Genomic DNA, 26,195 nt, shown 5'->3' on the forward strand with positions numbered 1-26,195 from the left:
CTGACTGACATATAAATGAACAAATCAAACAAATGCAAACAGGAAAAAGTGAAGCCACTTCTGGACAGAGTCAGTCTAGACCAATGAGAGTCCGGCTGTGTCCAAAACACATGATTTCTCTCATGGTCTGTATCTTCTGCTGATGTTTAGAGTCCAGCAGTGAAAAACTATTTCCACAAACACATATTAGACTTGTTTTCAGTTTAAACAATCACAGTTAAACGCTTTTTGTCAAGACAAGATGATTTTTCTGTTTATTTCTCATAATTGCATGTACAATCAGAAGACAAAATAGTAAACTTAGTAAATAAGTATGACATGAATATATCTAATTCGAGAAAACATTTTTTTTTACACTTTTGAAGCTTCACCTCTTAAATCTTTTTAGTCTTCCATTAATTTGAACAAATAAAATAAATAAAGACAATTTCAATATTTTATTGTAGAATTAACCTGAATGTATTTAAAATAAAATTGAGTGTTGATCATTTGCAACAGTTTTTCATGTGTGTGAGAAGGCCTGATAAACGTCTGAAACTCTTCTCACACTGAGTACAGTAGTACGGCTTCTCTCCAGTGTGAACTCGCTCGTGTGATTTCAGGTTTCCAGACCGAGAGAAACTCTTGTCACAATATGAGCACTTGTAAGGTTTTTCTCCAGTATGAATTATTTGGTGTTGTTTCAGATGATCAGCTTTAGTAAAGCTCTTCCCACAGTCACAACACACATGATCTCTCACTCCATCATGTGTTTTCTGGTGCAGTTTAAAATGATCCATTCGTGAAAAACTCTTTCCACAGAGAGAACACACATAAGGCCTCTCGTCTGAATGAACTTTCATGTGACTTTTCAGATATTTTGACAAAATGAACTTTGTTCCACACTGATCACAGGTAAATGGCTTTTCTCCAGAGTGAATGCGCAGATGATTTCTCAAACCTGTTGAATCTTTGAAACTTTTCTCACACTGAGTACAGTAGTACGGCTTCTCTCCAGTATGAACTCGCTCGTGATATTTCAGAGAATCGGAAAGAGTGAAACTCTTGTCACAATATGAGCACTTGTGAGGTTTTTCTCCAGTATGAATTCTTTGGTGCCGTTTCAGATGCTCAGCTCTGGTAAAACTCTTCCCACAGTCACAACACACATGATCTCTCACTTCATCATGTGTTTTCTGGTGCTTTTTAAAACCGTCCAGTCGTGAAAAACTCTTTCCACAGAGAGAACACACATAAGGCTTCTCGTCTGAATGAACTTTCATGTGTGCTTTTAGATTTGATGATGAAATAAAATCTTTACCACACTGATCACAGTTAAATGGTTTTTCTCCAGAGTGAATACGCAGATGAATTTTGAGTAAGGATGAAGATATGAAACTCTTCTCACACTGAGTGCATGTATACGGTTTCTCTCCAGTGTGAATTCTCATGTGTGTGTTAAGGTGTCCTTTGTGTCCGAAACTCTTTCCACACTGTGAGCAGGAGTGCAGCTTTTGGGCTTTTGTTCCTTGAGTTTTGAAGTCACAGTGTTTCTTTACTTCGTTCAGTTCTTCTCTTTGCTCTGGTATTTCCATCTGATCTAAAATGAACATATCAAGTAGTAATAATCAGTTTAAGGAGGATCATTTCAAGGAAAATTCAAGTGAACACAAGCAAACAACAAGAGAATAGGTTTCTGTCTGTGTGAGTATAAAGCATCAGATCTTTGATATTGAAGGTTTGTTATATCATTCTCATTCATTTGAATAATAAAAATGTATTTGACACATTGCTTTATACATGGTTAGGGTAATCTAGTTTAATTTCTACATCATTTATCATCAATATACTACTTATTATTTCACAGCCACCAAAGCAGTCAACATTGAAGAATCAAGAATGGACACCAACCTGTTTGTTCCTCAGTATCTTCATGTTTTATTCTGGATGGTTCTGGATCCCTCATGTCTTCAATCTCCTCTTTAATAAACTCCATCTTTAACAGTCACACAGATTTCAGCTGCTACTCCTGGAGTTTGTCCTTCTCTTGTAGGATGATGGGAATATTCCCAGTATTTATTGGTGAATTGTTGTGGGAGGGGCTTCACTGCAGGTGTGAACTGTGATCACTGTGTGATACTGACGCCCACAGGACCAGATCTGGAATCTGAAAGTTTTATTGATTTTACACTGAACTAATTGAATTACTTGATAGTTAAGTGAATATATTTGCTGTTATAAATAGTGTTTTGACAAAGTTGTATATTATCATCATATAAAACAGATCTATAGGGTCATCCGTGTCAAAACAACCAAATTTCAGAAACTTTCCAGGCTAAAATGTTTTATATTATTAATATTGTTTCCGAAGAAATCCAAACATATATGTGATGGATTTATATTTACTGAGTTCTCCACTTTTTTGTAGAGGGGGGGTAAAATGACTTTAGAAAGATGGCAAATCATTATTTTGTTTTTACACAGAGATTGGTAGGTCCCAATGTTCAAACTGTTGAATTTTACCCCATTTCCAATGAAAACCAAATATGGGTATAACTTTTCAAACAGGGTTACTTATTGTGTTTAAAGAAAAATGTCTGAAGAATAAACAAGCTGAAACTAGAAATGTATCTTGTTTCCCTCTAGCAAAACAATTGCATACAACATCTCACTCTGAGTGCCAAAATACACTGACATTGTGTGAATATTTCCAGTGTTTATTGATTAGAAATATATGATATTTTAATGTGGTTTGAAATTAGTAGCATTTAAAACAAGACTTGTTTAATACTTTCCCAAAGTCTGAGAAATAACTAAGTCATCATGTTAAACTGAGACGCTGAAAAACCTCTTTGTCTCCAAAAGTTCCCTGTTTTCACCTCGTTCATTACGGTGATGTCTGAGATCTTCTGTAAAGTGGCACATTAAGCACATTTTATTGGTGTCAACAGGCTGAAACTGAGTCTGTGAAAAACTCTCTTCCATCATATTACACTCGAATGAATAATTAGACCTGCAAATTCAAAGGAGGTGAAAAGAGACATGTTCTCAAATGAAATCTCTGTAGGGGGTTTTGAGGGTAACCCAGAAGTAAACTAAACATTTTTGCTTTACTCCCCCCAATTTGGCGTGACGTGAACGGTCTCTGGCTGGGCAGGACTGACGTGAAGCTCATGTTGATGGGATACTGTGGGTTTGCGGGGCTCCTTATTCTCCAAGCCCACAGTAAATGACGAGCCACTCGACAAAAGGGGAAAGTCCAGCGAGGGGTATTGGCAGGCATGAGGTAGTACAGACATGAGGTCGCCATCTCATCCAGTCCATGGCGAAACATGTCCTTCAAGACACCATCACCAAAATCCACCCCATAGCAAAGCTCACAGAATTCCCTCACGTAATCCTCAATTGGACGGTCATCTTGGCTGAGACGGGAGAGACGAATTGCTGGGTCCATGTTGGTCTAGTATTCTGTATCTAATGGAGGCAAGCTGGCTGAGAACCCAAATGCAACTTTGATTCAAAACATAAAACAAAGGCATGGAACTCAGAACAAGAACCTGGATAGACATTCAATACTAGACAAAGACACAGGGCTTGAGTGCTTAAATACACAAGACTAACGACTAGACAAGGGACACCTGTAAACAATGAACCAATGAACCAATGACAACATGACACATCAGACAAGGGAACACATAAAAAGCCGGCAAGATATTCTCTATGAAGTACTTCAGATAGTTACTAGTATAGTTAATAAAGGTAGTCAGGTAATATTTATGTGGGTGCCAGCGCATGTAGGGATAAGGGGAAATGAGAGGTCAGATAATCTAGCAAAGAGGGCATTATTGAGAAATAATATAGAAATGCAAATAAAAATGAGTAAAGCAAAGGTTAAAAGCATTATATGGGAGAAAATAAATCAAAGGTGGCAAGAAAGGTGGGAAAGAGAGGAGAAATTTGTATCAAATTCAAAGGAATGTCAAAGGAGATTGGGTGGGAAGTGGGAATCAGAGAGAAGAAATAGTGATTACGAGGTTAAGGTTGGGATATTGTACACTGAACAAAACACTTAATGCCTAGTTCACACTACAGGATTTTAAGCCCGATTTAAGCCCGATTTGCAAATCGTTGAGTTCGCTGACAGGTCGGGTGTTCATCGCGTACAAATCGCGGGGGATTAGCGGCCGATGAACGCTCGCCAATCTGTTAGTATGAAAGAGCCAACAACGCATAAAAAGCCGCTTGTAGACGCCTCGCAGACGCGTCGCCGAGCCCAGAAAAATATCTAGCATGCTAGATATCCGGAGCTGTCGAACGACTCAACCACATGTGATGTCATGAGCTACAGCCAATCAGAGCAAGGCATGGGTTGAGGTCACTGGGAAAATACGCGTTTTTTTTTTTTCAGAGCAAATTATCACGCAAACATTTTTCAGCACTAATTTCTGTCTGATGTCCATATTCAAACAAAGACTTGCGTGTTGTGTACTTGTGTTCTTCTTCGCTGGGTAGTGGCGCGCGTGCTGTATTGCGTCATTTCCGGTTCGTTTTATCGCGTGATTTTCGTGACAAAACATGGTTTGTAGACAAGATATAAAATCGTTGGGTGACAAAGTCTTTGTCAACTCGTGTAGTGTGTTACCTCCTGTTGCGGATCAATCACGTTGTGTCGTGTGGTATGAACAGCTCAACAACTTGGAACACTCCTGATTTCACAGAGAGCAAGTCATGTAGTGTGAACCGCACAGTTCAGCCCCACGTTTTAAAATCCTGTAGTGTGAACTTGCCTTAAGATGATAGGAAAACATCAGACAGGATGGTGTGAGGGATGTGAAGAAGAGGAATCAGTAGATCATGTAATCATGATTTGTAGAAAATATGAAAAACAGAGAAAGGTGATGAGGGAAAAACTGAGGAAGATAGGGGTGCAGGAGTTCACGTTAAAAAGGTTATTGAGCACAAAAGATAGGGCACAGATCAGAGTACTGATGACATATTTAAGAGAATCAGGGGTTTTCCATAGGATTTGAAGAATAATACATATAATGTAAGGGAGGTATTGTAATGGGCTATAAGTAGAGGATAGAAGAACAGAGTTAGATATTTTGGAAAATAAGTAGGATAAGGAATTATTTATTAAAAAAATTCTCTTGTGCATATACATATGTGTGTGTGGGTATGAGTGAATGGGAAAAATGTGAGTGTATAAGTGGGAAAGAGTGTAAGGAAAATACACTCCGGAGCAGAAAGTGGCGGTAATGCACCAATAAGCTGGATGCCAACCGCCGTAAAACAAGAAAGAAGAAGGGAACACATGGCAGGATCACAGGACTAACAGGGAATCACATGACATACAAGAACAAGGAACAAGAAACAACACCCACAACATAACACATACATAGTAATACAATAATTCAATATATCGCGATATAATTGTTTTCAATAACGGTGATATGATGTTTGAACATTTCCGATATTTCTATATATTTTACAGGCATGGGATACGTTTAAATTAAAAAAAAAATTTCAGTAAAACTGGGCGCAGTGGGACGAGTCGTGGGAGGCAAACAGGTCTACCTGTGCGTCCCCGAACTGATCCCAAATCAGCTGAACCGCCTGGGGATGGAGTCTCCATTCTCCAGGAAGAGGCTGAAGCCGTGACAGCTCGTCAGCTGCACAGTTCAGGTCTCCCGGAATATAAATGGCTCGAAGCGACCTCAGATGCTTCTGACTCCATAAGAGGTGGCGGCGGGCGAGTTGCGACATACGGCGGGAGCGCAGACCACCTTGTCGGTTGATGTATGCTACTGTCGCGGTATTGTCTGATCGGACTAGTACGTGCTGGTTCTTGAGCAGCGCATGGAAGCGGTGCAGAGCGAGACGTACTGCCAGCAACTCGAGGCAATTGACATGTCATAGGCAGTGGGGTCCTGTCCAGGAGCCCGCGGCAGCATATCCATTGCACATGGCGCCCCAGCCCGTGGAGGAGGCATCCGTTGAGACAACAGCATGCCTGGAAACTCGTTCTAAGGGCACTCCGGCCCGTAGAAAGCTGAGGTTCGTCCACGGGGTGAAGGTCTGACGGCAGGTCGGAGTAACTGGTACTCGGAACGTGCCCTGGTGCCATGCCCACCTCGGGACTCGATCGCGAAGCCAGTGCTGAAGCGGTCTCATATGAAGCAATCCGAGCGGCGTTGCCGCACCTGCAGATGCCATATGCCCCAGGAGCCTCTGAAAAAGTTTCAGTGGAACCGCACTCTTGCCCTCGATTTGTCTCAGACAAGTCAGCAGTGACTGCGCGCGCTCGCTCGTAAGCTGCGCGCACATGGCGACCGAGTCGATTTCCATACCGAGAAAAGAGATCCTCTGCACGGGGCAAAGTTTGCTCTTCTCCCAGTTGACCCGAAGGCCCAGACGGGCTAGGTGCCGGAGCACTAGGTCCCTGTGTTCGCAAACCTGATCCCGAGAGTGAGCTAGGATTAGCCAGTCGTCGAGATAATTCAGGATGCGAACCCCGTGTTGCCGTAGATGCAAGACGCAAGGAGACAGGGCCAGCCCGAATGGGAGAACCGCGTACTGGTATGCCTGCCCCTCGAAAGCAAACCGCAAGAACGGTCTGTGTCGAGGAAGAATGGAGACATGAAAGTAGGCATCCTTCAGGTCGATCGCTGCAAACCAATCCTGTGGCTGCACACATTCGAAAATGCGCTAGGCCGTGAGCATCTTGAACGGAAGCCTGTGAAGGGAACGGTTCAAGACGCACAGATCCAGGATTGGCCATAACCCACCGGTCTTCTTGGGGACAATGAAGTAGGGGCTGTAGAAGCCGGACCTCATTGAGGCTGGAGGGACAGTCTCGATCGCACCCTTCGCCAGCGAGGAGGAGACCGCGCGAACTGAATCGCATAGCCGAGCCTGATGGGGACAGGTTGGGAAGCTCTAACCAGGCTCCCAAGGACTGTGCCAGCGGGGTCATGCGAACGACAGATGACAGAATCCCCTTCTGGGGGCTCAGTGATGGGGATATCAGTTCTTTCTTTAACCACATTAGGGTGCTGCCCACCCGTGGGTGAGCAGCGGGGAAGGAGTGGTCCTGCTACCATCTCCTGCAAAGAACTGGTCGCCATCTCTGAGCAGCCCGTCTCAGGAGCAGCGCTTGGCCTGGCGTTTAGCAGGGCGCGGGGCTGGTGAGGGCTGTGGTGCCTTCCTGCGGCTTCCTCCACGACGCGGCCCGGGTGAAGGCTGCTGCTGGGGCCGTGCAGGAGGGGCGGCAGCCGCGGGAGGGCGAGCAGGCTGAGGCGTCTGAGCCGACGGCTGGGTGGAGGCAGCAGCGGGCCATCGGGGCAGAATATGTTTTATAGCCTCAGTCTGCTTCTGGGTGGTCGAAAACTGTTGGACAAAATCTTCAACCGCTCCGCCGAAGAGGCCAGCCTGGGATATGGGGGCGTCGAGCAAACGAGTTCGCTCAGCGTCCCTCATATCGGCCAGGTTGAGCCAGAGGTGTCTCTCCTGGACCACACTAGTGGACATCACCTGGCCCAGGGAGTGTGCGGTCACTATTGTCGCCCGGAGAGCGAGGTCAGTGGCGGCACGCAGCTCATTGAAGAGCCCTGGGTCAGTCCTCCCCTCGTGCATGTCCCTGAGCATCTGGGCCTGGTAGACCTGCAGAGTGGCCATGGCATGCAAAGAGGCGGCTGCCTGCCCCGCAGCTCTATAGGTCTTCGCCACCAGAGTAGACGAAAACCTACAGGCCTTGGTGGGGTGCTTAGGGTCGCCACGGGTAGAAGCACTCTGAGGACACAGTTGCATCGCAACAGAGCGTTCAACCATAGGCAGTGTACCAGTGTACCCGTAAACAGCCACCTGATCTAGGGGAGGAAAGGCGGAGGAGGTCGCCGAGCGATCACGGGAAGACAAGGGTGTCTTCCAGGACCTCGAGACCTCCTCATGCACATCCGGGAAGAAAGGCATTGGGGTCGGACGCCGACGTGAATCGGGAAAGCATGGCCGTCAGCTCGGGATCAGGATCGGGCAATGCTGACGCGCCCGGAGGCGGCAGCAGAGCCGAACCTTTATCTCCCGAGGACTCATGCCCACCTTGTGATGCTGTGACCGAAATATCATCTTCCTCAGGAGCACCAAACGACACGCTCGGCCCGACCGCGACCGTTGGCCGGGACTGGTCAAGCGTATCATCCGGTCGGCTCGCGGGTTGCGTCATTTGAGAGGGGGATGTGGCCCGAGGACGAATCGTCGGTTGTTGTTGCCACACTGTCACCCTCAGGTCACCCTGGCCACCAGCCGAAGTACCAGCTCTATTGTCACTAGAGGGGGTAGATCGGGGTGTGGATGAGGGGACTCTCACTCTTTCGAGATCACTGAGTCTCGACTGTAGTGTCGCGATGGTCATGTTTCCGCAATAAAAACATGAGTCATCCACAAGCGCTGCTTTAGCGTGCTCTAAGCCCAAACACGCAAAGCAGCGATTGTGCCCATCTAAATCAGATAACCAGTGGCCACAACCAGAAGGGCACGGGCGATGCATCTATAAAAAGACGTGCCACGCGCTTTGCTCTTTTAGAGAGAAGGAAAATCCCGCAGATGCTGAAGCGCCCAGGGAGAGAACACACACACACTGGCAGATCACTGCTCAGATCGCAGGGAATGTGCACTCGCTGGAACTCGCCGTCACACCAACACCTGGAGGGAAGCTCGTCTCGAAGAGGAATGTAGAGATGAAACTCAGGATGGCTTGTGGAGTGAAGAATTAACTTGGCTCCGAAAGCGAAAACATATCTGCATGTTGCCGGCTCACTTCCTTTATACCCACAAGGTGGGGCGGAGTTACGCTATGCAAATTCAGCAGACCCATTGCATTTGCTTGCCATTGGCTCGTTTTATTACTGTTCGAAGAGGATAGGCTTCTAAGCGAACCCCATTTCATTATTTCCATTATTTCCAAGCAATAAGTGTTTTTGTTAATCCTGTCGACATTTAGTTGTGAAGGGGGCGTCCCACACTGCTTGATCCACGCCCGGCATTTCTCCCATTGGCTAAACTTTTCAGATTTGCTCAATCTATAAGCGCAACGCTTCGGCATGTTTCCCTCGCTCGAAAGATTGCCAGACCTCCCGCGCCTAGTTACGGTTGCTAAGCCACGATTGGCCGGTGGCGGTTTTCAGGCGTGGCTTAGAAAAGGGTCAATTGATCGTTTGCAAATACCCGCCCCCTTTAGTTACTGTTGCTATGTCCAACAAGCTACGCTGCTCTCACGCCACACCATGTTCTCACACAGTGAAAAATACATCGCGGAGCAAAGAGGACACCGATAGACAGGACAGAACAGGTTACTTTTGATATGAAACAAAGTCTCAACTTTCAAATTTGGAAATTATGTCAAGAAATGTAAACAATAAATACCGTTTTGTGGCTCTTTAATGTGTGACAGATCGCTGTAGAGCCTCAGTTAAAGCTGCTCGTGAACCGATCATCTCTTCCTTCTAGTTCATTTATAGCATCAAATAAACATGAATGAACATCAGAAGGAATATTGTTTTAACCGCGGAAAGACGTCAGTACTCCATTTTTCAAGTTCAAATCCACCAACGTTAATCTACTAAGTTAACTCTCCTGACTGCTTTGTCGGACATAAATGTCCATTCGTCCATTCGGCGAATGGACTTATGTGCACACAGCTGCAAACTATATTTGCAGCTGTGTGCGCATGTCAAAGAAATCGATTCTGATTTGTAGCTTGTGACACAAACATGCACATCAACCCGATCACTTGTTTAGCGTTCATGTAAACACTACATTCATCAATCAAAATTAATTCAGGGTGTCATCCAGGGCTTGACATTAAAGGGGTCATGAGAAACCAAATTTGCCTTGATCTTTTGGTATATAAGAGGTCTTTGTACTATTAAAACGTCCTGCAAGTTTCATAGCTTAAGTCTTCCTCCCCATTATAAACGAATCATTTATTTAGCTCTAAATACAGCTCGTTCTGGATCCATGGTAAGAAGTGATGTCACGGTACGAAGTGACGTACCAGCGTTTGCATATGACCGCCTCCAGCACAAGACAACTACGCTTTAAGCGCAAGACAACTACGCTCATTTGATCGTAGTATCGTTGTCGCTCCCGCACGCTGCGCGCCTCACAAGTGTTCAGTCGACGGACAGCGAGTGGGTCTGACTCTGTGTACAGGGAAATTACGATGCCGCAGATGTGCTGTTCCTGGCTGTGGACAAACAACATCTTTGAATACGCTGCGAAAGATCCAGTCGTCAGAGAAAAATGGATGCACTTTATTTTTTGCGGATGTCACAGTCACGGCAGTGTTAGTTTAAGCGTTTGTTCTATACATTTGAAGGATGACTGTTTTGAGAACAAATCCCAAAATGATGCTGGCTTTGCCAGAAAACTGTTGCTCAAAGATAAGTCTGTGTCGACTATTCTGGGCTCAACAACGACGACGCAAACTGTAAGTAATGTATTTAAAACTTTAAACTACTTTTTAAATACGCTGAATCCGCAAATGTTCTGGCTGGGGGCGTTAATAATTGATGCAAAGGCACTGACGTTAGCCAATCATAACAGTGGGCTGTTACTACACAGCGAGATCCAGTAAAGAAAGCATTTGAATTCGCCACTGAAGTAATAACATAATTGGGAGATCTAGTGAGAAACATTCATATTTCTCCATTATTAACGGATCAAACAGCGCTGACGTGGAAACCAGGAAGAAACATTGTGCCATGAATGAACTATTCAGTGTCCACAGATCAGCAACATTCACCATGGATTTACTGTAGTAACACTACTAACTGTAACCATGGAAGTTTGGTTAGTGATTTGACCAATTGACAGTGATTTCACATTTCTTGTATGAAGGCTAAATACAAATAAAATATTAACAATAATTAATTTGTACCATTTTTATTTCTAAAATATAATAAAGATTTATAGGAGGAGGTTTCAGAGACTTTGCAAATTAATTTTTCAGAAGTTTGTAGTACAGACATTAATTGTGGGCGTTCTTGGCAGTTTTTCCTGAGGCTTTTATATTGTTCATATCGATATCGGAATTATATCATATTGACCGAAATAAAGAAATATATTGTGATATAAATTTTGGCCATATCGTCCAGCCCTACATATAAATGAACAAATTTGGTGCCGTTTAAAGTCCAGCAGTGAAAAACTATTTCCACAAACACATATTAGACTTGTTTTCAGTTAAAACAATCACAGTAAAACACTTTTTGTCAAGACAAGATATTTTTTCTGTTTATTTCTCATAATTGCATGTACTATCAGAAGACAATATAGTAAACTTAGTAAATAGCTAAGTATGACATAAATATATCTATTTCAGATTTTGCACACACAACATTTTTTTACACTTTTGAAGCTTCACCTGTTAAATCTTTCTAGTCGTCCATTCATTTAAACCAATTTAAAAAAAATAGACAATCTCAATATTTTATCTTGCAGAATTTACCTGAATGTATTTGATGTCTATTTCAGTGTCAGAAAGAGAGTTTGCAGGTTTGGTTTCTGTAGCCTTTAATAGTATTTTTAGTCATGTACTTTAACCTGAAGGGTAAAACATAAAACACACATTGATAGGTGATTAACACATAAAGTGATGATCCTGTAGTTTGTCAGACACTAATGACGAGCTTGATGTGCCAATTTACAGAAGATCTCAGACATCACCATAATGAATGAGGTGAAAACAGGGACTATTGAATGAGATAAAGATGCTTTTCAGCAGCTCAGTTAAATGTTATGGCGCTGTAATTTTGTTTGTTAGACTCTTAATTTGCTAATTTTCAGTTACATGTTTTTGTTGTTGTTGTTATGCCCAATTCTCATCAATCACTAAAACAGTTAATTCATTCGCTCAAAAACGCTCACATCCAGTAATGGAACAAGTAATTGAATCAATCATTCAAAACTATTTAGAAATATAATTTAAATATTTAGTCTATAAATAAAAAGGCTGCATTGCAACAATTGGCGTTTTGTCAGAGCCTCTAGTAAATGACATGTTATTTGGTTTAATTGTCTATTCATAATTCTCAATTTATGCAGAATACAGCTCTACAGAAAGTGTGCCATTACTATGACAATACAAATGTACAAATATTTGTCACACCAATAAAGGACCTGAATGTCTAAAACTCTCTCCACATTAGCGCTGCTTCTCTCCTGTATGAACTCGCTCGTGTGATTCCAGTGCAGACAAACATTATTCACGATATGAGGGCTTGTACTCTGGAGCTGGTTAATGTTAAACTCTGTAATCTGAGAACATCTCTCACCTGCAGACTGGAAATATACGGCATCCGAAGAAAATATTCCACATTTGTCCTTCATTCACGATCGTTTACAGCGTCACTTTCAGCCTCAACTGGTGAAAGTTTCAGCTCGTCTCTCTCGCTTCTCTCTTCTGCGCAGGCGCAGTGCGCGATGTCATCATGTTTTTTTAAAGGGGCCGCATGTTATATTCAAATGATTAGTTCATTTAGTAAGGCAATAGTCGGGGAAAGTAAGGCTTCTTCTTCTTCTTCTTCTTCTTCCTTGGGGTTTTACGGCAGCTTGCATCCAATTTGTTGCATTACTGCCAAATACTAAGTTACCTTTACACTATATTCTCTTGTCCAATCCTGTTTCTTTTAAAAAACCTACTAAATATTCCCTGCGTTTCTGTTTTTCTGCACATTCTAAAATACTTTTAACATTTGGAAGTCGATATGATTGCTTTTTAAAGTAAGGTTAACTAATTAGAAATAACACTTTGAACACTTACTATAATTTTTTCAATAATTATCAACAAAAATATATATTTTGTTGATAATGATTGACTATAGCAGCCATACAATTATAGTAAGTTTGTCTACTTTAGTTTGTCTAAGTTTAAACTTTGTCTAAAATGTAAAGTTACCCATTAATAACTTGGTCACGGAGCAGTTGTGTAATGTCACATTTACAATGAATTTGATATTCGGGAAAACAGCACTCTTGATTTTATGTTGCTTATGATGCTTGAGTTGTTCCATGTAAATATAAAAACACAGGAAAATTACATATTTGTTAGCCCAATATCTTGAATTTGGGGGGCATTTTTGTTATTTTTAATGGCATTTCTGCCTAAGTGTAACAGGTAACAAACAGCATTTCTGAGACAGTATATACACTGTTAGCAATTGATGTAATTTCTACAGTAAATCTTACAACAATGTATTGTATTTGTGTTTTTACTGTAAATGGCAATGCATCATGGGAAATTATTGGACAGTCCTGTATTATTATTGTAACTACACTGTAAACGCGGAGTTTTACAATAGTTTTACAGCCACCGCGTTGCATCATGGAATCACCGCGGTCTGAATTTTGAATTTTTAGGCGGTTAGTTCTAAACGAACATTCTGGGAGATCACCATCATTCAAGAAGAAGCAAACATTCTGGGACACAAGCCATCACCAACATTCAAAAAGAAGAAGCAGCAAACATTCTGAGACGAAGGTAAGTTAACTTCACGTTATGTAACTTACTGTTACCCTTACATATGTATTTTATATAATAGATATAATAGCTGCTAACGTTATTCGTTCTGCTTATCTGAGTGGATGGTGGCGGTTTCGTCTGCTTTGATTACCGTTAGCTAACATAAAGTCAGCTGTCCGCTTGCTAAATTGGAAATAGGGCATGGGCAGAAATAGGTGCTTTTATAACGTTATTAACGCGTCTCTTCCTCCATCAGTCCATTGAAATCAGGTATGTAATTTACTGGTAACGTTAGAACTTTGCTAACGTTAGCTAAGTTACCTTGTTCACAAATTGATGCTATTTTTAATCTGCCTGAAGTAACGTCAACATGTTTTTTCACTGTTTGGATGGATTGGCTAGCTAGCTCGACTGTCATTTAGGGCTGTCAACGAATATTCTAAATTCGAATATATATTCGAATAGTTTTAAAAACAGAATTTCGAAGGTGAAAATTAATATGTTATTCGAATGTGGAAAAACACGCCCGCGGTACCGTAGCAGAGGCGCGGCTGTCTGCTTTCCGAATGGGCGCGCTGCCTGGATATTGCATGAATAAAGTAACTTAGGTTAGATAACGTTACAGCACTTTCATGCACTGCAGGCTCCCACTGGTTTGATTATTTACCGTTTCATGTCAAGGAAAAGTTCCATGTTTAACGTTAAGTTACCACAGCACAGCTCGCTTGGAGCGTTCAATGTCGGTTCTATATACTGTAAAACTTCAATCACTGAATGAAGCCTGCTATATTTGGGACAAGAGTCGCGACCTCAAATTGCTTGCACAAAACTGTTGATCAGCACTCATCATTTGTTTATTGTTGTTGTTTGTTTAAACCGTTATGCGCAGAGAGCTGTAAGGGCGAGATAGAAGAGTGCGAGCGAGAGTGAGGTCTGCCATTAGTTGATTTAGCTACTTGTTTTTGTGTAGGTAATACGTTGTCAAATAGGTTTAAACTTAAATAAACGACCTATACAAGTAGTTATGTATCTTTGTATTAATTTGTCCTGTTATTGACGTAATGTGCGTCATTGACAAAATGCGCAACCAGATGTTCGAATATATGTGTTTTTTTAGAGGGAATATTCGAACGTAATTTTTGAGCAATTTTTGTGTTTGTAATCTAGCTAGAAAAGGTGTAAAATCTTAAACTGAACTGCGCACGTGCATCTTAGAAAAATGGTTTCCAAGTGCTTATCGTGAAAGGTCTCTTCTCAACTTTCTGCACTTGCTGAAAGTCCGGTGCTCTGTGGAAAGTTTTTTATTGCGCACTTGACTTCTGAGAAGAACGTCACGTCTGTCTCCTGTCAGTGAATTGGTTAGTTAGCCGTAAAAGGTAGCTTGTATGTTTGCTATTTTCTTATAATATATCAAGAACAGATTTAACAATATCGTATATATATATTTCTATCTTTTTTTTTTCTGTTTCGCTGTTTTGTCGAACATTTTCAGACAACCACGTGTTATGAGGGTGAGCTAGACCAGCAGCCAACTAACGTTAGCTAGCTGCTAGCAAACTTCACTCAGCAACAGTCCAAAATGTTTATTTGCAAGTTTAGCACATGTGGTAAGGAATTTAATAGAGTTTGCGAGTTTACTCAGCACATTAAGTTGCATAGTAATAGTGCTAATTACAGGTATCAGTGTGGTGTGCCTGAATGCTCCAGACAGTATGTTAAAATTCCTGTACTTAAAGCTCACATGTACAGAGACCACAAACCAGATGTGCCTTTGAGGAATAGTCAGCGACCATGTACTCCTATACAGTGTGACTTTTGTGCAGTAAGGTGTGAAACATCATCTTTACTAGTTTGTCACTTGAGGTCACATTTGCGTGAAGGGTTACACATTGAATGCCCATTTAGAGGATGTGATAGAAGGTTCTCTGTTTTGTCGAGTTTTGCATCCCATCTTTCTAAGAAGCACCGCAATGACAGTGTTGAACATGTAGAAAATCCCTCTAATGTAGAAAGACCTGTTGCCAGTGAATCAGTGAGTGAGTGTGAACCATCTAACGTTAATTATTCTGATGATGAGCAAGATGTGCCTGTTGCAGTTGATGAATCCCTCTTTCTTCAGAATATCACACTTTTCTATCTAAAACTTCAGGCTAAACTACTATTGCCGGCTACTACAATACAAACTATTATTGAGGGATATCAAGATGTCCATCATATCAGTCTGACAAATCTGCTTAATACCTTGAGTGAGAAACTAACTGTCCTTGGAATCCCAGAGGCCACAATTAGTAACATTATGGATGAAATGAGAAAAGGCGATCTCCTCACAGCCTGTAACAGTGGGCCTTTGAGCACAGACCAGAAAAGAAAGACGGTTTTTAAAAAACATTTTAATTATGTTGAGCCGGTGCCTCAATTATTAGGTATCAATGAGAAAGGTAAGGAATCGTTTGCCCAGTATGTGCCTATTAAAGAAACATTGGCTGCACTTTTTAAAAGCAAGTCCATGCAGGAACAGTATGCAGCAACACGTTCCCAACCATCATCAGAGGGTATTTTCCAGGATGTAAATGATGGGAAGGGAGCTCAGTGCAACCCTTTATTTAAAGCGGAGCCATCTTCTCTTGGTCTTATACTTTATCAGGATGCATTTGAAGTGGTTAATCCACTTGGTTCTTCTAAAAAGAAACACAAGATTCTAGCAGTTTATCTCACTTTAACAGATATTTTGCCTCATAACAGATCATCCATAGATCAAATGCAGCTTGTTCTCTTGTGTAAGGAGCAGGACTTCAAATATTTTGGGATGGACAAGGTATTTGAGCCCCTCATTAAAGACCTGAAAGCTCTTGAGGAAACTGGCATCGAGATAAATAATGGACAAATTGTCAGAGGTCGACTGTGTGCAATTTCGGGTGACAATTTAGGGTCTCACGGTATTGGCGGATTTGTTGAGAACTTTAGTGTGAGCCATTATTTCTGCAGGTATTGTGAAATAAAAAGATCAAGTTTTGAGAGCTCTCCATTATTATGTGGCAACAAGCGTACAGAACAGTCTTTTCTGAATCATCTACAAGAATTAGAAAACACTGGTACAAATTCTGAATGTGGTATCAAGTCAAACTCTCCTTTTAACCAACTGTCCTTCTTTCATGTTTGCCAGCCTGGATTACCCCCATGTCTTGGCCATGACCTGTTTGAAGGCATTGTTTCCTGTGACCTTAGTTTGTTGATTGGTCATCTAGTTGAGGAGAAACATTTCAACTATACACAACTCAACAGGTGCAAAGATCAGTTCAACTATCAGGGAAATGATGCCCAGGACAAACCAGCCGATGTTTCACCAGGTAGCAGAAGACTTAGTGGACATGCAGTCCAGAACTGGTGCTTCCTGCGTTTGCTCCCTCTCATGATAGGAGATAGGATTAGGAATCCATGTGAGAATGCTTTCTGGCAACTTGTGCTGCAGCTCAGAGAAATTGTAGAGCTCATTTGTGCACCAGCAATCACTACAGATCAGGTTGCTTATCTTAAAATACTCATTGAGGAGTATATCTACTTTCGAAGGCAGCTTTTTCCCAATGAGCCCCTGAAGCCCAAACACCACTATTTACTTCATTATCCAGAGCTCATTACCCACTTTGGTCCCCTTATTCGCCTTTGGACTCTCAGGTTTGAGAGTAAGCACACATTCTTCAAAAGATGTGCTAGGAAGTTACATAATTTCAAGAACATCTGCAAGACAGTCGCAGAGAGACACCAGCTCTTCCAGGCATACTTGAGTGCAGGTGAAATGTTTCAGCCGAGTGTGTTACTGGATAAAGAGATGACATTCTATGTAAATGACTACAGCGACAAAATCCGAGAGGCTGTTGTTGGTTTGCATTTTGAATCTAAAGATACAGTAGCATCTCACACAGTGACGGTGAAGGGCACATTATACAAAAAGGGCATGTTTATTTTGCTGGGGAAAACTGAAGAAGAGTTGGAGGTTGGAAAGATAGAGCTGGTCATTGTGCACCATGGCTCTGTGTCCTTTGTCTCAGAAAAATATTGTTTTGTTAAGTTGAGGGACATTGGGGTCTATAGTGTTTTGGGGACACCTCAAGAGCAGTTTGTTTGCATGAGGCATGATGATCTACTGGATTATTATCCTTTGCCAGCCTACACAATGTGTGACATTACAATGATCTGTCTCCATCACTCCTTTGCAGAGACATGGCTGCAGCACAGGAGGAGCTCAGGAGGGCTGTCTTGGCAGTACTTCCGGACCTCCCCGCAGACACAGTAACTACCTTGATGGCAGGCCTGGAGGAACTTGGTGTGGAGAACAAGGAGGACATGAGCCTTCTAAGTGAAGAAAATCTTCTGCCCTTTCTCCGTGTGGTCCAGTCTAGAAAGCTTCTCCATGCCTTTTCATCTCAAGGTAACCGTAGGTTGGGTGGTTCGGGTTCTATGGGTGGTTCCGGGATGGTGGTGGTCGTCTGCATGGAGTGACACAAGGCACTTTTATCCTTCATCCTATTTAATGATTCAACTGTTTTTAATTCTAAGTATATTAGGCTACACATCAAAATGTTCACAGTTGAACTTGTAAACCTAGGGTGCATTTGTAAATTCACTCCGAGCACGCTCTGCTACACTATTGATGGTTTGGAAACTGCGCTCAGAGTTAATTTATGAACGCACCCCTAATCTCTTAACTATGCGATCTCTAGACTACTTTTATGGTGCCACTCCCATCATTGCTCCACCATCATAGCCTCTCTGCCATAGCCACCCCATCATACCCGGTAAAAATGTATTGATTATGTAGCCTTACTAGCCTATTTCATGAACTATGCCCTGAGTGTGCTTTGTGTTATGTAGGTTAATGTGTTATTTGAATTTAGGATTGTGTAAGTATTCCAATATGATTGTGATGATGGTGTGATTTTTTTTATACGGTATGATTGCGGCGTGATGTAGTAACTGATGTGTTTGGCAGATTGTGAAATCCACTTTCGTTTTGTGCCCTAAAAGTCGCCACCCTGGTCACCAATCAAATTTTTTTTTAAGCGTGACATGATGTGACCTTGGCTGTCAGGTGGCTTTCTACAGTTGTTTTTTTGGGGCTACCACAACAAAAAGTTTGAAATAAATGGAAAAATTAATGGTTTTATTTTATAGAAAATATGATTGGTGTTTAAATACACCATAATATGTCTGGATCATAGGGGTCTAATGGTAAATATTTTTTCAGGTTCCTTCTCAGCCCTGTCTCCTCCTGGTTCTCCACAACTATCCTCACCTGAGACACCCCGAACGTCCAACCCAATGCCCTCACCACGCACACCATGGCCTGTACATTTTAAGGTGGGGCAGGTCTTGGCGATTCCTAAAATATATTTCTATTTTACTCGATAGGGATGCACCGATGGCAAAATTCTGGGCCGATGTTCAAAATAGCAATGTGGCCGTTGGCCGATGGCAATGGCCAATGTTTGTTTTTTCTCAGATTTTGTTATAAGATTGGACACGTTAAAAATAAAAATGAAAACAATAATAAATAGAATAGAATGGGCTGAGTAGGCTACGTTTTGTACATTATTGGTATGATGTAAACATCAGCCACTGTCTTCGGTGAATGCCACTTTGTTGGACCGATTCGCCTTATTCACGTCGTGGCCATGTTAACCTCAGCCTCGTTTTCGTTTTCAAAGTGACGCAGCGAGAAGCCTGTCTATGATCAGGAATTCCTAGGTGCGTTCGTGTAGGATGGAACATATGATCAACTCTCCTAGGTATGCTTTTGTGGACAGTTAATGCTTCACTTAGGCCCATTTCCCCCATATCACAAAATATTAAATTTTACATTTATTGCAGATAGACTGCAACTCAACCTGCTTACACAGCGAGGTGTAATGTTGGTGACGTATGCCTAGCCTACATCAGAGAGAAAGAGAGAGAGATTAAAATACTAAGCTACAGGGTTCTGTAAAAGCATCTATTGCAGGCTATATTTTGGATCACAAACATAACGCAGAACTTAGCCTAAGGTACCCCATTTCCCTGTGAGTTAATTTCTTGCTTTGTTCTATTGTAGGGAGTGAGGAGGATTAGATAAAAATTCATATAGCCTAATGTTCAAATCGCGTTCAGGCATCTCAATTGTCTTTGAAAAATCCTGGAAAAAAACTTCTTTGGAGCCACTTAGCTCTTACGATCGTTTTTGACAGGCCACTTAGTGGAAATCTCAACAACTGGCTACAGACAGGCCTATTAGATGTCTTAGATTACATTTATAATCACTGCTTCGTTTGAGTCTGATGCTGAAATTTACTATAAATGCACCCTTAAAAGCTTATATCCTTGTATCCTTCTCTCTTTTTTTCGCCATTTTCTGTTTGCATCCTTGAAGGTTAACTGGGAGAAGATGACGTCAGAGATCCAGTCAGCCATTGCAAATTCTACTAGACCGAATCCTGCTGCCAGAAGAGCGATGGTCAGAGAGCTTGTCGATCAAATGAGGGTGCACAATGCAAATCCAAAGAGAGGGATCTGTTTGAAAGTTGTAAACGATATAATACAGAAGTACCCCACATGTTTTGGGGATGTGGATGATGATGAAAATACAGCTGGGGCATCGCTCGTCCAGCAAGTAAAAACCAGAATCGAGCACGTCAACCGAAACAACACATTGGCACGGTTAAGGAAGAATAAACACAGCAATCGCCAGGCGAGTACAAATGGAAGAGGTCCTGTTGATCAATATGGATGTGTCCGATGGGCACCTCAAGAACTCCCCTCAGGGGAGACTGATAAAACCCTACAAGAGATGAAGACTCAGATGCAGCAGCTATATTCCCAGGTAGGAATAGTGGAAATTATATTTAGGCATCCTTAGGCACAAACCTATATTTTATTTTTGAGTATTGATGCATCCAAATTTTGACTCCCCCCACCCCTAGGAAGGAATGTCAGGCGTGGAGAGAGGAGCGCTTCAGAGATGGCTTCAGATAACCTACATTCTCCAGCGTTGTGATCTCAATGCTGACCCTCCACACAGCATCTCAAAAATTAAGGATGACTGGCCCTTTCTCTTCTCCTTGAAGGGCCTGTTCTCGCATTTCAGTGAGCTGACCGGAATTCCTATCCAGGAGAAGCTGCCAGCTGCCATAGACAACAGAAGTCAGAACATCATAGAGTACTTCCAACAGCAGAAGACACCAGGAGTGGGGAAGGTTCTGGAAGCCTACAATGAAGAGAGTGGCAACAAAGCTATCTGCACCATCATGTGCCTGCTTGCTCACTTCAAGGAGGAGGATGGTATCTTCCTTACGGCTGATGTGAGTATAACTTGCAGTGTTTATACATAAATTAACCATTCCCTCACTCCCTCCCTCCCATCTCTGTCCTGCTATTTTGTAATTGTTAATTACCAGAAATCAGTCAAAAATGGGCCATCGGCTGATTGGTTCATCACGTTTAGTCCCATCCACTCCCAGCGCTCATTGGGCTAACATTCTTCCGGTCTGGCTGTAGTCGTTGCTCTGAATGGGGAATGCAGACCCAAGACGGAGCCTACTCAGCGAAGTGGGCGGAGTCCGTGGTCTGATCCAGGCTATACTCTGATGGGTTAGCCATTGCTTCCTGCCATGTAGTTCATAAAATAATTTAAATTTACTGTTTTATTGACATGGCATCTATATTAAAAAAATATATATTTGCCATGTGCAGCTGTTTCTACATTTGGCACCATAAATTGAAGCTGATTTCCCCCTTGGTATTGAGTAGAACATTACAGCTTTTGGGGCAAGTTTTCTTTGTCGTTGTTTACTCTACTTACTCATGGTTAACTTGTGTTTTTTATTCTCCAGCCCTCTGCCACTGTTGCCGATATCGAGAGAGCTGTCAACCTGCCAAGCACGCCTCGATTAGTTGTACCAGGTATAATCTTCCCTTATTTTGTAGAAGTTAATTATTTAATGAATTCATGTGGTTGAGGGAGGACTGTTGCGCCTAAAAAGTATTTTTTTGTTGATGGAGGGTGCTGTGGTCAAAGGAGATAATAATGTTCAAGTGGAGGTTTGCAAGTCTTTCTCCACTAGAACATTAATGAATTAATGTTAGGTGGCAATAGTGTGTTGTGCAGCTTTTAGTTATCATATTGTTAATGGGTTTCAGGAGAGATACTGCGCAGCGCTGACATGTGGATTATGTCCATGGAAGGCGCATGTGTTATGGGGCCCCACAGCAACCTCCTGCATGGCTTGGCAGCAGTCTTCGCTGCCTACTATATCTTTAATTTGCAATATCCACCAGAAGCCGCAAGCACACTTGAATTCATTCAGAGGTGAGTTTAAACATGGCACTGTCATGAAAACGATCATAGCAATTATGGAGGTATATTTGACTCAAATCAACTGAACACCTGTGACAGTGCGATTTGTAGTTGTAGAGAAAAGCCACACATGTGTATCAGTGAATATGAAGTAACAGAGAGAAATGTTTTAAGAGTTGCAAACTTGTAGACTTTTTTCTCTCTTTCAAGTGACAAGTTTTGCGCGCTGTCCATTTTGCACCGTGATATTTGGTTCAAAAGTGAGTTGTACATCTGTAGAGGCAGTGGGTAGAGCCCACATTAATATTCATGAGTTTCCCGCAGGTTAGACATGCGCATGAACGGGAAACTCATGAATATTAATGTGGGCTCTACCCACTGCCTCTACAGATGTACAACTCACTTTTGAACCAAATATCACGGTGCAAAATGGACAGCGCGCAAAACTTGTCACTTGAAAGCGAAAAACAGTGTTTGAGATTCGTTGCAGCAGATTCAAGCAGCTGTAGTTATGTACTTGTGTTTGTGCTAGAAACATACAAGAAATATTCTTCAAGTGTGCAACTCATTGGATGAATTCACATCCAATCCATGCGGGTGTGTGTGTAAATGCGTTTTGCACCATATTCACTGCAGCAATTGTATCAAATGTGAGCGTACGAGTTTCTTAATTTGTGATTTGTAGAATAGGATTTGTGAACCTGCAATGAAGAATTTGAGAAGGTGTAACTGTCGTGTTGTGTTTGTGGGAGAGAGAAAAAAGTCTACAAGTTTGCAACTCTTAAAACATTTCTCTCTGTTACTTCATATTCACTGATACACATGTGTGGCTTTTCTCTACAACTACAAATCGCACTGTCACAGGTGTTCAGTTGATTTGAGTCAAATATACCTCCATAAGCAATGACTTGATATATGAAGGGATCTTAATCAATGTTTATAACTTTTCTGTAATTTACATTTTTTGTTAGAGTTAGGGATGTGAGTAAGTCACCCCGGCCCATTTAATACAAAAACATATTACTTCGCATTTTGAGTGATCAGATTTTACACATTGCTTTGCAGGAATAAGAAAAAACTCAAATTATGCTATGCAATTTAGTGAGAAAGGGATGAGTGAGGAGAGGCATGAGAGGGGATGGGGAGAGAGGGTTGACGATCGCACACACAGACACTCACTCAAACTCTCACATGCACACACTCAGGGGTTAAAGTATTCCAGCACCGTGCCGGATCTCCGGCGTGACACGGTTGTGAAGAAATTTTCATCAGGATAGAAATTCGGAAAGGTTTATCATTTTTGAGTTCCCCAAAACCTATGGCAGCTCTCACAAAAAAAAAAAGTGTTTAGCCAATCAGAAGCTATAACAACGTGCAGCTATCCAACAAGATGAACGTGTTCTCTGTCTCGCAGATGCGTGTTGTGCGAGTGTGTGGAAAAATAGAACCAATTCCTATTTTAAAGCCTATTTTATTTGTGTTCCTGGTGTAGCCAGAATCGGTGATATCAGTTGAATCTACGAGTGTGTAGAATTCAGCGTAATGCGCGTGTAGAGGCCCGGTGTAGCTCGGGTGTTAGAATCACGGTTTAGAGATATTTCTATTTGTAAACAATGCTCATGAATTTTGACCTGAAAATAGACCTACCCCTCCGCATCTAATAGTCTGCTCGTTTGGGAAATGGCTGAGATAATTATGAAAGTAAATTGAATGAAAATAATAATAAAAAAATATACAGGCCTATATAAAATAGGAAATCATATTTGGCAAAGCTTTTAAAGGGAGATGCATCACGGTTTCAGCCCAATTTATATCCGATGCACACCACTCCAACCGGTGCACTCGCATCGCAGACCCTTGCATCGTTCGTGCCAAGCCACAGACACACACATACTCATATAGCCTACGATGACTCTCAGTCTCTCACACACAAGCACTCATTCATTCATAAAGATCCCTTAATGTTTCATGTCATGGTTATGACCATGTCATATCAGTCTTAAATGTTACCTGATAAGTGTGTTTTTCCCCCTGTTTTCAGAGCCTTTTGCGGCATAAATCCCCAGACGGGCAGCAAGGCAGAGAAAAAGCGAGGGCTGAACGCACCAGTTTGCACACTTTTGAGGAAACTGCTGGATTTTGAATTGGTGGGCAGGGGGCATTAGAGGACATTAGTGGGCAGGGGGTATTAGGGACATTAGTGGGCAGGGGGCATTAGGGGACATTAGTGGGCAGGGGGTATTAGAGGACATTAGTGGGCAGGGGGTATTAGAGGACATTAGTGGGCAGGGGGTATTAGAGGACATTAGTGGGCAGGGGACATTAGAGGACATTAGTGGGCAGGGGGTATTAGGGACATTAGTGGGCAGGGGGTATTAGAGGACATTAGTGGGCAGGGGACATTAGAGGACATTAGTGGGCAGGGGACATTAGAGGACATTAGTGGGCAGGGGGTATTAGGGACATTAGTGGGCAGGGGGCATTAGAGGACATTAGTGGGCAGGGGGTATTAGGGACATTAGTGGGCAGGGGGCATTAGGGGACATTAGTGGGCAGGGGGTATTAGAGGACATTAGTGGGCAGGGTACATTAGAGGACATTAGTGGGCAGGGGGTATTAGAGGACATTAGTGGGCAGGGGACATTAGAGGACATTAGTGGGCAGGGGACATTAGAGGACATTAGTGGGCAGGGGGTATTAGAGGACATTAGTGGGCAGAGGACATTAGAGGACATTAGTGGGCAGGGGGTATTAGAGGACATTAGTGGGCAGGGGGTATTAGAGGACATTAGTGGGCAGGGGACATTAGAGGACATTAGTGGGCAGGGGACATTAGAGGACATTAGTGGGCAGGGGACATTAGATGACATTAGTGGGCAGGGGGTATTAGAGGACATTAGTGGGCAGGGGACATTAGAGGACATTAGTGGGCAGGGTACATTAGAGGACATTAGTGGGCAGGGGGTATTAGAGGACATTAGTGGGCAGGGGGTATTAGAGGACATTAGTGGGCAGGGGACATTAGAGGACATTAGTGGGCAGGGGGTATTAGAGGACATTAGTGGGCAGGGGGTATTAGAGGACATTAGTGGGCAGGGGGTATTAGGGACATTAGTGGGCAGAGGGTATTAGAGGACATTAGTGGGCAGGGGACATCATTAGTGGGCAGGGGACATTAGGGGACATTAGTGGGCAGGGGACATTAGTGGGCAGGGGACATTAGGGGACATTAGTGGGCAGGGGGCATTAGGGGACATTAGTGGGCAGGGGACATTAGTGGGCAGGGGACATTAGTGGGCAGGGGACATTAGTGGGCAGGGGACATTAGTGGGCAGGGGACATTAGGGGAAATTAGTGGGCAGGGGACATTAGGGGAAATTAGTGGGCAGGGGACATTAGTGGGCAGGGGGCATTAGTGGGCAGGGGGCATTAGGGGACATTAGTGGGCAGGGGACATTAGTGGGCAGGGGGGATTAGGGGACATTAGTGGGCAGGGGACATTAGTGGGCAGGGGACATTAGTGGGCAGGGGACATTAGTGGGCAGGGGGGATTAGGGGACATTAGTGGGCAGGGGGGATTAGTGGGCAGGGGGCATTAGGGGACATTAGTGGGCAGAGGGTATTAGAGGACATTAGTGGGCAGAGGGTATTAGTGGGCAGGGGGCATTAGGGGACATTAGTGGGCAGAGGGTATTAGTGGGCAGGGGGCATTAGGGGACATTAGTGGGCAGAGGGTATTAGTGGGCAGGGGGCATTAGGGGACATTAGTGGGCAGAGGGTATTAGTGGGCAGGGGGCATTAGGGGACATTAGTGGGCAGGGGGCATTAGAGGACATTAGTGGGCAGGGGGTATTAGTGGGCAGGGGGCATTAGGGGACATTAGTGGGCAGAGGGTATTAGAGGACATTAGTGGGCAGAGGGTATTAGAGGACATTAGTGGGCAGGGGGTATTAGAGGACATTAGTGGGCAGGGGACATGTTCAACCAGTTTGGTACAGTAGAGTGTTTGTGCATTGTGCACTCTGGTTTCTCATCTGTTTTAAGAGAAAATAAAAGTATATATTAAAAAATACTAAGTGTTTTGTTTTTCTTTGCAGAAGTCTGAAAGAGGACATTTATCCAAGTTACAACATTTAATTGTATCATTTACAATATTCTGTCCTGCGAAATTACAGGAAATCCTTAAAATTACAGGAAATTCCTGGCTACTGAGTTGCCGTAAATAAAACATTTTGCTGTAATATTTACAGTATTCTATCCTGTGAAATTACAGGAAATTCTAGTACAGTTCCTTGTTGTAGTTATTTTACAATAACAGTCCTGTATACTGTTTACAGAAAATTTACGGCAACTATTAGCCAGGAATTTCCTGTA

At 42.7% G+C, this 26,195-nt stretch overlaps 2 protein-coding genes across 4 annotated transcripts; one reads left to right on the forward strand and one right to left on the reverse strand.

Moving 5' to 3' along the window:
- Positions 1–205: 205 nt before the first annotated feature.
- Positions 206–12,451, reverse strand: LOC306997080 (uncharacterized protein). 3 transcript variants are annotated; one of them, XM_079610147.1, is made up of 4 exons: positions 12,312–12,451; positions 7,843–7,923; positions 1,891–2,146; positions 231–1,579 (listed from the first exon to the last, which is right to left on the reverse strand). In XM_079610147.1, the coding sequence occupies exons 3-4, from the start codon at positions 1,973–1,975 to the stop codon at positions 486–488; spliced, it is 1,179 nt and encodes a 392-aa protein (XP_079466273.1). In that variant the 5' UTR covers positions 1,976–2,146; positions 7,843–7,923; positions 12,312–12,451; the 3' UTR covers positions 231–485. The 3 variants fall into 3 exon arrangements, with proteins under 3 accessions (XP_079466271.1, XP_079466273.1, XP_079466272.1); XM_079610145.1 differs by lacking the exon at positions 7,843–7,923 and having other exon boundaries at positions 206–1,579; XM_079610146.1 differs by lacking the exon at positions 7,843–7,923 and having other exon boundaries at positions 1,891–2,139.
- A 4,135-nt stretch (positions 12,452–16,586) lies between these two features.
- Positions 16,587–23,996, forward strand: LOC306996937 (uncharacterized protein). The gene is made up of 7 exons (XM_079609890.1): positions 16,587–17,924; positions 18,741–18,853; positions 19,899–20,348; positions 20,449–20,826; positions 21,358–21,427; positions 21,665–21,833; positions 23,863–23,996. Exons 1-7 carry the CDS (start codon positions 17,717–17,719, stop codon positions 23,984–23,986), a joined length of 1,512 nt encoding a protein of 503 aa, XP_079466016.1. The 5' UTR covers positions 16,587–17,716; the 3' UTR covers positions 23,987–23,996.
- The last annotated feature ends 2,199 nt before the right edge of the window (positions 23,997–26,195 follow it).

This window comes from Phoxinus phoxinus, assembly GCF_949152265.1.
Source record: "Phoxinus phoxinus genome assembly, chromosome: 4".
Taxonomy (NCBI): Eukaryota; Metazoa; Chordata; class Actinopteri; order Cypriniformes; family Leuciscidae; genus Phoxinus; species Phoxinus phoxinus.